Genomic DNA, 15,484 nt, shown 5'->3' with positions numbered 1-15,484 from the left:
AATGAGGAACACTTCTGCAGCATTGGCACGAAGTGGGTTTGTTGGCTAAAAAAGGTTACAGGAATTCGAAGGATTTATGGAAAACCCAATAGTGGGGAGTGCTTAAAATTAGCCAAACTTGTAAAAAACTAAATCATCAATTGTATAAAATTAAAGTTTTAGCGCTGAGATCCCTAACTAGCTGCTAATATTAAGCAGAATATCAAAATCCAAGAAAAACGCGCCGTATACATTTTTGGAATTGAAAGCAAGGTGTATGTCAAGCAGGTGGGCGATCGTTTTTTAAGGCCCTCACACCAATTTCGTATACAAAAATGCATCCATATCGATATGTTATAAATTATAATTTCCCTGAAATTAACCTCTTGAAAGCTTTTTTTTGATGGCAAGGCATGTCAAGAAATCAAAAAGCTCGAAAGAAAGCTCGCTGGCATAAAAAATTGCATCCATACCTTATCATATAAACCATCCATGTTTTCAGCAAAGTTTCCCCACTGTTTCTCCAATTCGTTCGTTTGTTTAGACGCGTTGCTCCGTCGCTCGCGGAAAAAAAGAAACACAATTTGAAGCGGCGTATTTCCGCCAAGATACGTTTTTACCTGCGTTACGTGTGAAAGTTTTACGCAAACGTCAACGGTGCCAAGACGAATAAATCACAATTTTTCCATAAACAACAGTAAAAGCAGCACCAAGATGAGGCTGTACGCCGCAGCAACAGTTGCGCTCTTTTTGCTTTTGGGCCAAGCAGCTGGTGTGGAGCTTATGGAAGAGCAGGAGGCGGGGAATGCTGAGGTGAGTGTGTGTGCGTGTGTTTTGTTATGATTCAGCAGCGCGAAAATTGCGACATTAACGCTTTTCGTGAAGGCCAATAACGATTTAAGTCAATAACGAATTCCCGAGTGACTAAAGCTTCTAACGGGGAACACATTGGCGGGCATTACGGTTTAATATTAAGAAAAAATAGCTAATTTACAGTTAATATTCACTTTGCTTGCTTTGTTACCACACACACACACACATAAATGCAATACATACCCCCCACACAAAGACACGAACATGCATGTGCAAGGTGTACGAATATAAGGTGAAGCGTTCTACAAACCAGTTCTCACAATTGGTGACTGTCTTGTTCAAGTGCATGGAAAGAGTGGCGGAAGACAAAACAGATAACTAGACTGCTCACCTTGTAGACAGCATACCTTGTACATATATGCGCCATATTTACTTGCCTATTGTTTGCTGTAGTTTTTATTACTGTTGATTAGCGAGCACGACTCGCCTCTTTCTTTCTTGCATTTCAAGCCGGGAAGGGGCTCTCGAGCGTCTGCTTTTGACTCTGTTTACTGCATGTACGTTAAAATGGATCCATGGCAGTCAGCTGTTTGCTTATCAGTTTGACCGATAGAACCCATTTGATTCCCCCTCTGACGCTATTTTCGTATTTTTTTGTATTCCTGATCGGCGGGGTTCTTAATTACACTTTCGAGACTGATTAGAATTCCTTTGTGTGCGCTGAATTTGTCGATTCCGGGCAACTTGCGATTCTCAGAGGCCAAATTGCGACTTAATTTTTGCCTTGTCCCAAGGGAACTTTTGTTATTTTTATCAGAACTCAGATCTGGATGCATCTTGGAAACTATTTCTCTGACTGATTCAAATGCAACTGGGTATATTTTTGCACATTTATTCAGCAAGAGGCGTATAAAAGTGAATCTCAAGAGATTTCTGTAAGACCAACCCCGGAAAGAATAAATTTTTCTAAAGCGAGTATTCACCATAACTTGACATGAGCTTAGCTGTTTTATATTGTCTTTTGTTTAACATAAAACGTTCTATGTTTTATGTTTTATTAGCTCTCCAAGTCTATAATTCCCTCAGAGATAGCATTCTCCGATGTGACACAATAACTCAAAATGCTTGCCATAATTGATGATGTCAACTAAAACAAATATTTCCAAATTTAATTCTCAGAAATCGTTAGATACAATGCAATATACATACATATGTATATAGACAAACAAAAGCGGCTGAACGTGAACAGATTTTCAAACGATGATTAACTCCCCCATGAATCAGAGAAGGGAACAGATTTCAATTGAAATAAATTAAATTTCTGATCCGATACCCCCAAAGTAATGTCCTAGATTAATGACTAGGGGAATACGGTTGGATGGGCCTCCACTCTTACCCCGACTCCTGCTCCGGCTTCGCACTGGTGGTGCCGGCTGGACATCGGGCTCAGGCTGAGAGCAACGTCATCAATATCAATTAAATTTCCGGATGGCGGTAGCAGGGCAAAAAGCGGCTATTAAAAAAAATCTCACAGCATTCATCATGCGAAAATATTTGTATATGCAAATAATTAAATACAGCGCAAAAAGGGTTCAGCGTGCGGTTGATGCCACAAGGGGGTTGGCACCATCACTGGGGAGGTGGATATTGAGCATTTCCCGAGAACTTCGCATTATTTACCACGCGGATTCCAAATGTAGAATTTAAATTTGATGCAAGCCTCAATGGAAATTAAAATAAGTTTAAATAAATCTAGTTAAAATGCAGTAATGGATGGTTACGACTTGAAAGATATCCATTACCTCATTATCGTTTTTAAGAATATTAAAAGAAGCATCAAATGAATGAATTATTTATTTATCGGTGCTATTTAAACCAATTCAAATATCCTTATGCTAATGGGAATATTATTGTATTTTAAAACCCTTTATTTTGAGTTTAATGATAGTGATATAAATTAATGATAAACCAGTTACAAGCGGATAGTACCCACACACATATATTTCCCTCGAAAATGTAGAAAAATTGATTGATTTACATTTATGTTTTGTAGTAAAAATGTTGTACATAAATCCAGAAACACTTTATGCTTATCCAACCAACAAAGAAAATGATATGCCTAACCCTTTTTGGATTAAAGAGTACAAAAAGAAACGTTTGGAACGCACACTAAAAGCCCCCCAGAGACTAGGAAGAATGCATGGCAAAAAAAATTTGCATAAATGAATATTATTGCGGAACTACCACGAACAACGATGGCTACATAGTCAACATTTATTCATATGTATGTGTACGGGATACTTATACATAATATAATATTATATATGTACATATGTACGTATAAATATTCATTCAGTCAAGTCAGCGGCAAAGATTCGCACACAACTGGCTGCCAAATTACGAGCCACTATTGTCTCACAAATATCTCAAAGGAATGGATGGAAATGGTCATGGGAGTGGAGTGGCGTGGCGTGGCGTGGCGTGTGGAGATGAAGTCTTGGGGCGGTTTATGACTATCATTTAGGAAATCAAATGGGATGATTCAGAAAACCAACGAAAAGAAAACAAAGGAAAGAATCGATGGAGAAGCGGGAATCCATCGATATCTTTGCCAGCAAATTGTCGGCAATTGTCAAATGCCTCTTTCGGTCTCTTTTTGGATTTATGCAAATCAGTGACACGATTTTGCTGACTTCAACAGTCTATGTGGGAGTCCATCGTCCAGACGTATTCATCTTTACGTATCCGTGTAGATATCCTCATCCCATTTGACTGGCGGCCATATCCTTTGTATAATTTTGTGCATGATTTGCCGCCTAATAGAAATGCTAAAGGAAATTACGGCATTGCGTTTCCCACTAAATGGTCCAGTCAACCCAAGACACCCGGGTCCAATCAACCCCCAGCCCACCCCACGCAGTTCGAACCCCCCATAGAGCACAAATTAGCACCCAGGGGAGCAGTGGAGGTAAAGTTTATAATGAGCTTGGCCCGGACAATCGACAGAGAACAGAGAACAGACAGCCGAGAGGAGGAGACCTCATCTGGTTGTGAGTGCGTGTGTCTCCATGCTCTGATTGGAAATTTAAGCAGGCAGATGGGTAGAAACTAGTGTGGTGCGAGGACGAGGCTCTTTGGCTAATGCATAAGGTTAAAACTATGGAGAGGAGGTTATATGTACATATAGAGTACGAGTACAAGTGGTTTTTGGGGGTAAGGTTGTCATGGTAGCAGCAGGGTTTCCCGCAGCTGCAGGTACACATTACGATAACATCGAACGAGCGGGGAACAATGCCAATATCTATTCCAAAGATGTGGTCTTTGAGCGTGCGAGGAATTTCCAAGTTTAAACTCTGCAAAAGTATGGATACGAAATGCCATAAAACTGCAAATAAACTACAATTTGTCAATGAATCTGAAAGTGGGTGGGAAAAGATGCGTAAGGTGTGAGTTTTAATGGAATGAAGACCCAAAAAGTTATGAAATTTCTATGCAAATCAAATTGAGAACATGCCTGAGAGCTCCACCAAAACTTGGCCAGTTTCAGAAGAACCTAGAGAATGGAAATGAAGTTTAACTGAAATGGATGCTTTTGATAAGAGAGTCTTAAGCTGTTTTTTATGAAGAAATTCACATGATAAACCATAAGACCTGAAGCAAAACCCTTCTCAAAAAAAGTCACTTTAAAATGTGAACCCACCTGCACAGCAGGTGTCCAAAGAAAGCGGTCTGCCGCTGCCAGAGACCAAGGTTAATGTCTTTATTAACACAAAAAACACGCCCTAAACGTGCGCACCTCATCAAAGGCAAGGCCCAAGTAGGGAACCATCTTGACCTTGGAGGCCCCAAGCCTCGAGTGTGTGTGTGTGTGATGCAACAACAACTTAGCTCAGATTCAGATTGAGATTGAGACTCTGATGTGGAGATAGGCAGACACTAAAACTATCTCTGACAGAAATGATACCGGTTTTCCACTAATGAATAAATTTATATCTGAGGCCTGCGGCTGTGACTGTTGCTGTTGCTGGAGATGCGACTGGGTGCTGGGGGGGCAGGTCATGCGTAAGTGGATTTCAAAATGTTAATTAAGAGCTGCGTTAAAACGAAAAAAAAAAAAACATTAAGTCACCAAAGAGAGAATATTACCGCAGTCTCTTGATGATGCTGGTTGCAGAATGGTGTTGCATTTATTTGCACTATGAGGATGTCTGCCCTGACTGCCTGTCTGACTGCCTGCCTGCCAATCGCTTTAATTAAACTTTAATTAAAAACAACAGAAGCCAAATTGCCAATTTCGCAGTTTGGGGCCAGAGCAGCGGCAGAGGTGCAACGGCGACGCGACGCGACGCGACGCCTGCTCGTTGATGTTTGTGTTGATTCAATTAAAGTTTTCCAACACTGCAAGCTGCACAGCTTAATGCGCTCACTCACTCACACTAAAGTATTTTTTCGGGGTTTGGCGCATTTTTACCAGTGGCTGTGTGTGGGAAAAACAGCTCTTGGTGTTTACACTGCACATCTGAATGGGAGAGTGGATATATCCATTGTCCCATATGCATGCATGTACAAGTATGTAAGCGGGGATTATGGATATCAGGGGGATTACACTGTCGATTGGCGGGGAATAAGTGTTGAAAAGCGGCATAAACAAGGGGATTCACAAAGTAGACATGGGATGATGGGAAAAGCTCTCTGCTAGAGCACATGTCAAACCAGAAGAGCAGATTCTATCTGTCTAAAGGGAGTGGTCCCCGTATTTACAGATCTCTTAAAGTATTTATATGCCCCAAATTGAGTCAACTCAAACCCCCATTCATGGGGCTTCACCATTATTAAAATTTTTGTTGGCTTTCTTTCATTTAAACTTCCCTCAAATGCAAACAAGCGAGATCCCATATTACCCACAAAATTTAATAAATATTTTTGCAAACATTTTCGTTGTCTGGGCTGAAAATTGCAGAAATGTTTGACTAAGAGCTCAATCAACCAAGTGAACATGAAATATTATGATTAAAAACCAACAAAATTAAATTAAAATATTAACAATATGAAGAAGATTGGTTGAATTTAATTGGCTATTGTAATATGATAAATACATTTGGAATTCCTGTGCGCTAAGCATTCGATAACTCTCCTTGAACTGCAAAGAATCTCCGGAAATAAGCTGCTTAAATGATTACCACAGACAGGGCATGGCAAATTTTCCATTAAGAAGTTGGAATATAATCAACACGTTTCAGCCGCCGCAACGCAAACTCAAGTTACGGACTTAATAACCCGAAGGTTCTCAGAAGGAGTATCAATTTCTAATGGCGTGCTGCATGCCCTTCCCTGGCAGCAGCCTGAAAATGAAGGAATGGGGGTGGCATAGGATGGTTATTGCATCAAATTGGTTGCGCTTTTGCATTAAAGTTGCCAGGACAACAGAACGTGCGGTGGGGGGTGGGAAATGCACATCAACATGAGCAACATAAATGGATAACAGAGTGGAGCCTTAACCCGAACAGACTTTAGCCCAAGCCGAAGTGAAGCGAACAGACGGAAAGCAATCGAGTCTTGAAAGAACTTCAAATCCCATCATGGGCATGTCATGAGTTTGTGCAGTTGTTGCTGTTGCTGTTGCTTAAAATGCCATAAAGTTTAATTGAAAAATAAGGCAACGGCCTTACCGAACAGCCAAACAAACTTAATACCGAAACTCCGAATATGTACCACCCACCCACTAGACATAATCAGCTGCAGAGCATCAAGCAGAAGCATTCAACATCATCCAGTGGCAGCAACCATCAGCCATCAACGTCGACTGCAGGCAGTGACGCAACAACCGCTGTCAAAAAGTTTTTATGCATTTTTCGGCTTTTTGTCATCGCGTCAACGACAATGAGGATGAACGACCGAAACGTCAACAAGACGTTAAGGCCAGGCCCTCAACACTGCAGAGAATGACGCTGTCCCCACTGACTACTGTCTGATGTTGATGCTGATGCTGCTTCTACTTCAATTTGCCATATACCTAGTAAATGCGCTGTGAAGGGGTATATGGACGAGGTGTGGCTGTGTGTGATAGAACAGAAGGTTCCCTGTGTAAACCCACGCTGAACCCCACAGCTTATGAAAGCATTTGAAAATGCACAAAGTACTGTTCTATCTATAACATACAAGAAATCGAGCAATAAATATAAAACCAATACATACACATGTTGCCCATAGATAAACAATTCTGAATGGAAGAATTACCACAAGAAACTTGTAAATGTAAAAGTACTCATGGCAGTACTTCAGGAAGTACTTCTTTCTCATGGCATGTATATCCTTTTAGCGGGTATCCCTTCAGTCGAATATATCACATGTATATTCCCCCAACTAGCTGTTGCTGTCAGAGCTGGCAATGCATCAGAATTACCAGAAACACAAGCAGAAACAGCAGCACTGGCAGTTGCATCAGTGGCATCCACATCATCTCATCAGTTGCTGCAGCTGAAGTTGGTAGCCTGAAATCGAAGTCAGTTGGCAGCCTTTTTCTGATTTCGATATTTAAATTATTCAGCAAAATCTGTCTGCGGTCGCCCGCCCCATGTCAATCAATCTATCTGCGAGTATTTCTGTCAGTCATCGGCTTTTTGCATCATGTGCCCTCATCATTTATCGATGAATTTCTGGTTTGACATCATCCAGAAAGCCCAGAGAATCCCTTCGACTCGATTCGGTCTCTGCTATTGCTTCTGTTTCGGATTTGGTAGCGGCGGTTAATTAGTTTTTGTGGCTTAACCGAAGACCCATTGAAGCGTTGGGCCAGTGATTGAGTTGATTGGTCGCCGTCGCCAGATGTCGTCCCCCATTCCGTTGCCACAGCTTTGACCGCAATTGCAGCTGCAATTATGCCGAGTTCATTAGGCTTTAGGCCTCCGGGCACTTTAGCCTCTGGGCCACAGAAACAGAGCCCACAAACCAAAGAGAGAGAGAGAGAGATGGGGAAAGAGGTGGAGAACAGGTGTGTGGGGGACAGGCGATTAACAATGTTTCTGCAGTGCAGTCATTTATAATTAACCTTAAATCTGTCTACAATTGGGCGGGTGAGGGGGCTCTCCTTTGTGTGTGCTTTTCTGAATTTTAAATCAGTGAAGGAATGGGTTTATGGTGATGGCAATTACAGGGCTTTAGCAGGTTAAATGCGATTATTTAAAGATGGTTTTATAGGATTAAAATTGTGTGTTTTATGCGTATAAAGAATTATGCGTTGGTTTGGCAGCTTATAAATGGAACGAAATTGAATGAAAGTTGTTTCGCTGTATAATTTTCCCATAAGTGAAGGGATACTAAATCTTATTTTAGAGCCTTTCTGCACATACCATCACGCGGCTTGCCTCACCTTCACCCACATCCCCAAACACATCCAAACACACACATTTTAACCCACGAATGATCCATGCTTCTTGCCAAAAAGATCTCTCTTTCTCTCTCTCTCTCTGTTTTCTGTCTGTATCCTTATATGTGTTTTGCTTTCTGTTTTGTCTTTCCCTCCCCCACAAACCACCAAACATTCCACAAAAATTCCAAAACTCAGAACCAGAGTGCCGCCTCAGCAGAAGGAACAACCACAGAGGAGGCGGAGGGCGTGAGTGAGCCGCCGATCAAATTGGTGCATGTCCTGAATCCCGGAGAGCGGGAGTATCTGTCGCCCAATCTAATTGGCGTGCAGAATATTGCCATGAGCTTTCTGCCGCTCTCGATGAACTTTGTCAACATTGTCGATGCATTTCGGGAGATCACCAGCGGCGTGCGGTACGAGATTCTGCTGAATGCTGTGGACACAAAGGCGGAGAATGCGGACACCATCTGCCGATTGGTTATCCTCGAGAAGCCCTGGCTGCGCACCCAGTGGGGGGACAAGCATCGGGAGCTGGTCAACTCGAATTGCACGGATTCGGCAGAGAACTCGCTGTCCTCGGATCCGGCGGAGAAGGCGCGGCTGCTGAATGAGAAATATGTGAGTAACAGCATCTTCAATGGCGGGCAGAGGAACGAGCTGAGTGACTCCGAAATGGCCCATCTGGAGGCCCAAATACTCACCGGCATGGGGCCAATGAAGCGGAAAGTCAGCCTGAATAAATCTGGTGCCGCCCCTCCAGCTGCGGCTCCCACCTCTGCCTCTCCTCTGGCCGGTGATCCTGCACCTGCTGCTCCTGCTCTTTTGGTCACCATAACAGTCTCCGATTGGAAACCAACGCCACCTGGTCCTGAGTCTGGGCCCACTAATGAGGCCACAACGGCAATTAGCATTGATGAGGCAGCAGCAGCCACCGAGCAGACTCCTCCTGAGAGTGTGGCAAATGATGGAGTGGAGGCGCAGGAGGAGGAGCAGCAGCAGCAGCAAGTGGATGGCACAACGACGCCGCCTGCCACCAGCGAGCTCAACGATAATGAGAAACGTTGGCTCGACGATTTCCTATCGGTGGGTGCGTATAATTTTGAAAAGACCATTCAGAAGAAGCAGAACGAGGACAGCCAGCAGCAGGAACAGCAGGAGGAGGCGGCGGAGGAGGAGACCATTCAGGAGGAGGCTACCACTATTATACCATCTTCAGCATCATGAATATTATATTACCATCAACACAGACACACAGACACACTCATGCACCCTACCATCACACCCCCCTAAGCATCTAAACATCCCTCTGTCTGCCCCACACATAAATACTCTTTATACAAAACACTCAACCTAAATACGAACAATAAAAAAAGAAAATGTTATTTAATTGAATTTATTTAAGCTTTGCCTTTTGCTCACACCTGCCACACCTGTCCATGTTTATGTCCGTGTTGGGGGGGTGTGTGCGGGAATGCGTTGGGAGGATAGGGTAGGGTTGAGCAACCCCCCAGAACCCCCACACAACACTTATTTCACCTTAATAATCAAATGAGTTTCCGCTCTCAAATTACGGCCGCAATCTGTTTAAACCCGGCAGGGAGAGAGCCCCCCAGGGGGAGAGCGGGGAGAGAGCATCTTCCATTCACCTGTCTATATTTTGCTCGTGGCGGAAAGGGTGCGAGAGAGTGAGAAGCTTAGCAGAGGCAGGCCCTTGGCAAGTACCGTTATATATGAGAGGTTTACTGTATCTGTGTGTGTGTATGTGTTTGTGAGTGCAAGTGTTTGCCCCTGTGGTGTCGTGAGAAAGAGGGAGAGAAGAAGAACACACACAACACACACACATTCTGAGAATGTGAGTGCGAAGCAAGTGTTCTCATTATCCCTGTGCTCTACTTTTTACAGCGGTTGACTCTCAGCCGCAGAAGAATGCACAGTGGTATGAAGATCGTTGCAGAGTGGAGAGTGCAGAGAAAATACATGTATATAAATACTCCCAAGAGATCGAAGAAAAAGGGGTTGATCGTAGGATGTATGATGATGCGGTGTCACTCTTTGTAGCTATAGTTATTTAGTGACTTTTAAGTAATTGTTTTCGTTTAGAATATGTCTCAACAAAAAAGATCTCACCAATGAGATCATGAGAATAAAGAATATTATTAAGTAAGTCTTCAATATTTATCTATAAAAAATATGTTTCCCTTTCAGAACAGACTTCTAACAGAATGATGTCCATCTATTGCAATAATATTCATGATCGCAACGAATATAACCCGATTTAATAAATGAGTTTTCTAATAATTCTCACAAATTCCCACAAAAACCGTTGCACATATAAAAAAAATCAGCATAGTGAGGTGCCGCCACAGCCATACGAGTGGGGGAGATCTAAATACGATACCAAAATACCATAAAATAGAATAAATAAATGGAAAACGAAAACAATTCCCCCGTTGATTTTACTGATTTGCGGCAACTGTCGGAAACTGTATAATCGTTTCCACACTTGACAGTCGATATTTGTCCATATATGTATGTATGTTGTATATGTACATATTTATATGTATGTTTGCATGTATGCGTACGTACCAGAGTACTTTCAACGGAATGGATTTTACGGGTCATTGCACACACTCCCTATCTGTACACCCATATGGCCCCACTGTTCCTCCACCCTCGGGGCTCGTTGAAACATCATTTACGTTATAATTCTTATTGAAATACACATTTGAATTAACAGCTCAGCGCGCTGGGGTTGAGGCAGGAACTGCGACTGCTGGAGGGGGGAATGGGGACAGTTGTGGTAGGATCTATAGATGGGTTGGGGAGTGGAGTGGAGCGATGCTTAATGAATTCATGTTCGGACAGGCTGTACAGCCTCGTGCAGGCAATCCCATCGAAACATTGCTCCGCCGTTGCTCTTTCGCTTGCTTCCTCCCCCCAATTCTCCTGTATTTTTAATTATACACACGTCGGAGCCATTACATTTCACTCCCCGGCATTGTTGTCGCTAGCCCCAACTGCTTCCCATCTGTCCCCCCGCCACCCATTTGGGTCTGCATGGGTGGTGACCTGTCCTGGTCCAACGACTCCTCTGCTCAAGCCCTGCCATCGGTCCAACGACTATTGCCTGCCGCCTCCTCCTGCTCTGTCAGTTACCTGCCAACGGCAGCAGAGGCTGAGCAGTATCATCAGACATTTTTGGGGCTCCTCCTCGGCACAATGAGAATCAGCAGCAGCAGAAGTGAAACCCAAAATTCCTCACTCCAAACCCATCATCAGGCATCAGGGGCATCAGGAACATCAAAAGCAGGAGAGCGGTATCAGGAGCAGAAGCAGAACAGCATCGCCATCATCGATGCCAAGAGGCAAACGAATTTCCAGCCAAAATGTTTGGTTTAATTGGTTTTGTGTTCGTCATTGAATGGTTTATGTGTCGTGCCGCATGTGTCTTTCGCTGTGTTATTGTTGGGAACAGATCTGCCTTTAGGGTGGCGGTGCTCATGGAGGTTACCTCGTCAAAGGGTTTGCTTTGGTGCAAGTTTTTCGGCATGCGTGTGTGCCGTGTGTTTTGTGTGTGTCTTTCTGTCAATTTTGGTAATGTAGATTCCGACTTGTCTTTGTTTCATTTGCATTTATATGTAATTTATGTGCCAGGAGCAGGTTCCGCACCCACATTCCATCTTCATTCTCCATCATGTCATCTCCATCGCTCACCGGATTGATGTAGCGACAGCTGTGTGTCCTGTGTGTCTGGTCTGTCTCTTTGTAATGGATAAGTGTATCTATTTCGGTTAATTAGCCGGAGGATTAACGAGTACTGTGCCGAGCAAAGAGGGGGCATGTAGGCTGACTTGTGCCCCTGTGCTATTTAGCGACTTATACTTGTGTATCTGTTGGATACTTTTATATGTTTGGCCAGCCAATTCCGAATGATGGATGCCCCAGTGGGCAGCATAAAGCTATGCCTCATAGTCCTAAGATTGTTAACCACACTGGTTGCTTGTGCTTTAATTCTTAAGTGGTGCGTAGGCCGGGCAACGATAAGCTTTTTCGGTCATTGAGCTACTGATACCATGGAACAAGAGGCTAAATTACAGCAGAAACTGTTTCACGTCACGTCTTTAGGCCATCAGTCAAAAAGCTATGCCAAGTATAACAATCGTTCATTTCAGACATTAGATCTAGTAACAAAGTAAATCAAAATAATGCAAACAAGAGGAAAGAATCCGTTTAAGAATTTTAAGGAGAATCTCTAAGATTCAGTGATTCAATCGATGATGTTCAAAGAATCATAATTTATGCTGACTTTATGCTCTATAACCGATAAGAGTAAATTCTCCAAGCATACTCTTCACTTTCTATAACAAACTTCCCCGTAAAATCTGGTTCTAAAAACGAAAAAAACATCATTGTCAATGAAAAATCACTCCTCGCTCTACTCTATTCAAAATTCATTCACATTGATACGTTAGACACGGTTGGTAGTCTAGAAACAAGTAAATACTTTACACGAAAATATATCAACGGTGCGTATAGAAATTCCCCCACAGTAATAAAATAACCCCCTAGATAAAGATACTTAATCCATAACCAAGTAGAAACAAACAAAAAACTCAGAATGAAGCCTTCACCTTTGATGACACGCATTCGACAGATTTGGATTATGACCGGATGGTTGCGGCACGAGGCAGCGGCAGCCGCTGGCATGATGGTGGTGCGTCGCCAGGAGGGATTATCGCAGGAGGACAGTCAAGGCGATGAGCCTGAAGCTGCAGCTGAGGCAATGGTGGGCCAAGTGGGTGTCGATACGGAGGGAAAGCTGCGCAAAGTGCGCATTCTGGACGACTACATTGTGCCCTTTGAGTGCGGTTTGTGATCTAAAATATCTGGAGATCAGCACAGAACCAAGCCAATGTCCCTCCAAACCAAGATCTGATCTTCTTGTATTTGTTATAATTGAATGAAAATGTTTGCAAAAATTAATTGTTATTAAAAGACAGTTTTAAAATGGGATTTGGGCTGCGATTTGTGATACTTTGTCCACTGATTCATCCACTTTCCTGCAACGGCTTCTACTTTCAGTTCGTGCGCAGCAAACGCGGCCTTAATGATGTACCCTTAGGTCACAGCAAACCCTTCGACGCGAAGCAGGCCGAGGCGCAGCTTCAGCGCACCCTGGACAAGCTAACAGCCGGCGAGGGACCGCATTACAAGTAAGAGAAAGAGCAACCCAAGCCAAAGGAGCAACTAAATCAACTTTCGACTCTGTTACAGAATCGTCAAAGTTTACACGGCCTCGCGTCAGGTGGTGTCGGGCACTTTGACTCGCATTGATGCTGACCTCATTGATGGCAACACGGATGTGCAGCACCGCTGCATCGTTGAAATCTGGGCACAGCCGTGGCTGGAGCAGGGACACGACATTACATTCAAGTGCCGCAACCAGAAGGTGGTGCAGGCCCGTCACAGTCGCTCCGTGGAGTGGGCCGAGAAGAAGACGCACAAGAAGCACAGCCACAGCCACAGCCATCATGCGCTGGACAAGGTGGACCATTTGTTCCACAAGTTCCAGATCCGGTTCGAGCGCCGCTACGACACAACGGCAGAGCGACAGATGAGGATGCGCATCTTCAGGCAGAACCTGAAGACCATCGAGGAGCTGAACGCCAACGAGATGGGCAGCGCCAAGTACGGCATCACGGAGTTTGCGGACATGACCAGCACGGAGTACAAGGAGCGCACCGGTCTGTGGCAGCGGGACGAGCTGAAGCCCACTGGCGGTGCCCCAGCCGTTGTGCCGAAATACGAGGGAGAGTTTCCCAAGGAGTTCGACTGGAGGCAGAAGAATGCCGTCACACAGGTGAAAAATCAAGGCTCCTGCGGCTCTTGCTGGGCCTTCAGTGTGACCGGCAACATCGAGGGTCTGTATGCCGTGAAAACGGGCGAGCTGAAGGAGTTCTCCGAGCAGGAGCTCCTCGACTGTGATACCACAGACAGTGCCTGCAATGGCGGACTCATGGACAATGCCTACAAGTAAGTCAACACCAAGGAAGTGCAGATTGAGGCTCACTCTTTCATTCATTTTGATTCCTTTAGAGCGATTAAGGACATTGGTGGCTTGGAGTACGAGGCTGAGTACCCGTATGAGGCCAAGAAGAAGCAGTGCCACTTCAACAGGACACTCTCCCATGTCCAGGTCTCTGGATTTGTGGATCTGCCCAAGGGCAACGAAACGGCCATGCAGGAATGGCTGCTCACCCACGGACCCATCTCGATTGGTAAGACTGATGGAGATTTTCATGAAATAAAAGGCATTCTCATCGCTTTGCGTATCCTTTCTTACAGGCCTCAATGCCAATGCCATGCAGTTCTATCGCGGCGGCGTCTCTCATCCCTGGAAGACTTTGTGCTCCAAGAAGAACCTCGACCATGGCGTACTGATTGTGGGCTATGGCGTCTCTGACTATCCCAACTTCCACAAGACCCTGCCCTATTGGATCGTTAAGAACTCGTGGGGTCCGCGCTGGGGCGAGCAGGGCTACTACCGCGTCTATCGCGGCGACAACACCTGCGGCGTCAGCGAAATGGCCACCTCCGCCGTGTTGGCCTAAGCCAAAAGCCAACCTATCACCCCATCATATATGAAATATACACATGTATATCTAGGTTAATATTCGAGCCATTTCCAGCAAAGACATCAAGATAAATATCTTGAAGCTTCTTTCCTACTTTTTGTGTACTTTCCGTTTCAATCGATGCTCTGCGACAGACGCGACGAGCAGTTCGTTTAGTTTTTCTACGTTCATCTCGCAAGATATGTGTAAACATTATAATCATTTTTGAACATCTGTAATCTCACAAGAAAATTCAGCATCCGCCACACATAAATGCAGCTTATTAATTGAAATAAATTTAAACAACAAATTGTACGAGAAATCAGAGTCAGTTCTCAGTTCTTGGCTGGATAAATGGTATGATGATGGGCATAGCCCCCTTAATCGATGTCAGCCTTGGTGCATGCAACAGTTGGCTGTGGCACAGTGGTGCAAGCAGTGATGGAAAGTCGATGAAAAATCTGCTTGCAATTGTGCTCTCTAAAATGTCTTCACTTAATCAAAGTAAAGTAAGTTTTCGTTTGTGATCCTGCTCAATGGAGTTTCTGCTCTTTAAGTGCAGGTTGCTGCACGACTTCGTATCGTGCAGATCTATCGAGAATCTATCTTTTTATCAACCAAGGAGAAAAAGTAACACTGAAACAACAGTGGAGCAAGCGAAAGTTCTCATCCTGGCGAAGAAACAGCTCCAGAAATTACAACTGATAAA

At 44.1% G+C, this 15,484-nt stretch overlaps 2 protein-coding genes across 3 annotated transcripts; both read left to right on the top strand.

Annotated features, from left to right (window-relative positions):
- The first annotated feature begins 495 nt into the window (after window positions 1–495).
- On the top strand, window positions 496–15,097 carry LOC117586541 (putative cysteine proteinase CG12163). Of its 2 annotated transcripts, XM_034276699.1 has the most exons (6): window positions 496–792; window positions 8,357–8,779; window positions 13,244–13,374; window positions 13,436–14,194; window positions 14,258–14,439; window positions 14,507–15,097. In XM_034276699.1, exons 1-6 carry the CDS (start codon window positions 694–696, stop codon window positions 14,770–14,772), a joined length of 1,860 nt encoding a protein of 619 aa, XP_034132590.1. In that variant the 5' UTR covers window positions 496–693; the 3' UTR covers window positions 14,773–15,097. The 2 variants fall into 2 exon arrangements, with proteins under 2 accessions (XP_034132590.1, XP_034132591.1); XM_034276700.1 differs by lacking the exon at window positions 8,357–8,779 and having other exon boundaries at window positions 498–792.
- Window positions 12,593–13,088, top strand: LOC117586557. The gene is made up of 2 exons (XM_034276720.1): window positions 12,593–12,687; window positions 12,760–13,088. The coding sequence occupies exon 2, from the start codon at window positions 12,780–12,782 to the stop codon at window positions 13,035–13,037; it is 258 nt and encodes an 85-aa protein (XP_034132611.1). The 5' UTR covers window positions 12,593–12,687; window positions 12,760–12,779; the 3' UTR covers window positions 13,038–13,088.
- Window positions 15,098–15,484: the final 387 nt, after the last annotated feature.

Source organism: Drosophila guanche, unplaced genomic scaffold (genome assembly GCF_900245975.1).
Source record: "Drosophila guanche unplaced genomic scaffold, DGUA_6, whole genome shotgun sequence".
In the NCBI taxonomy this organism is placed as follows: Eukaryota; Metazoa; Arthropoda; class Insecta; order Diptera; family Drosophilidae; genus Drosophila; species Drosophila guanche.
This window is presented reverse-complemented; position numbering and strand designations above follow the sequence as displayed.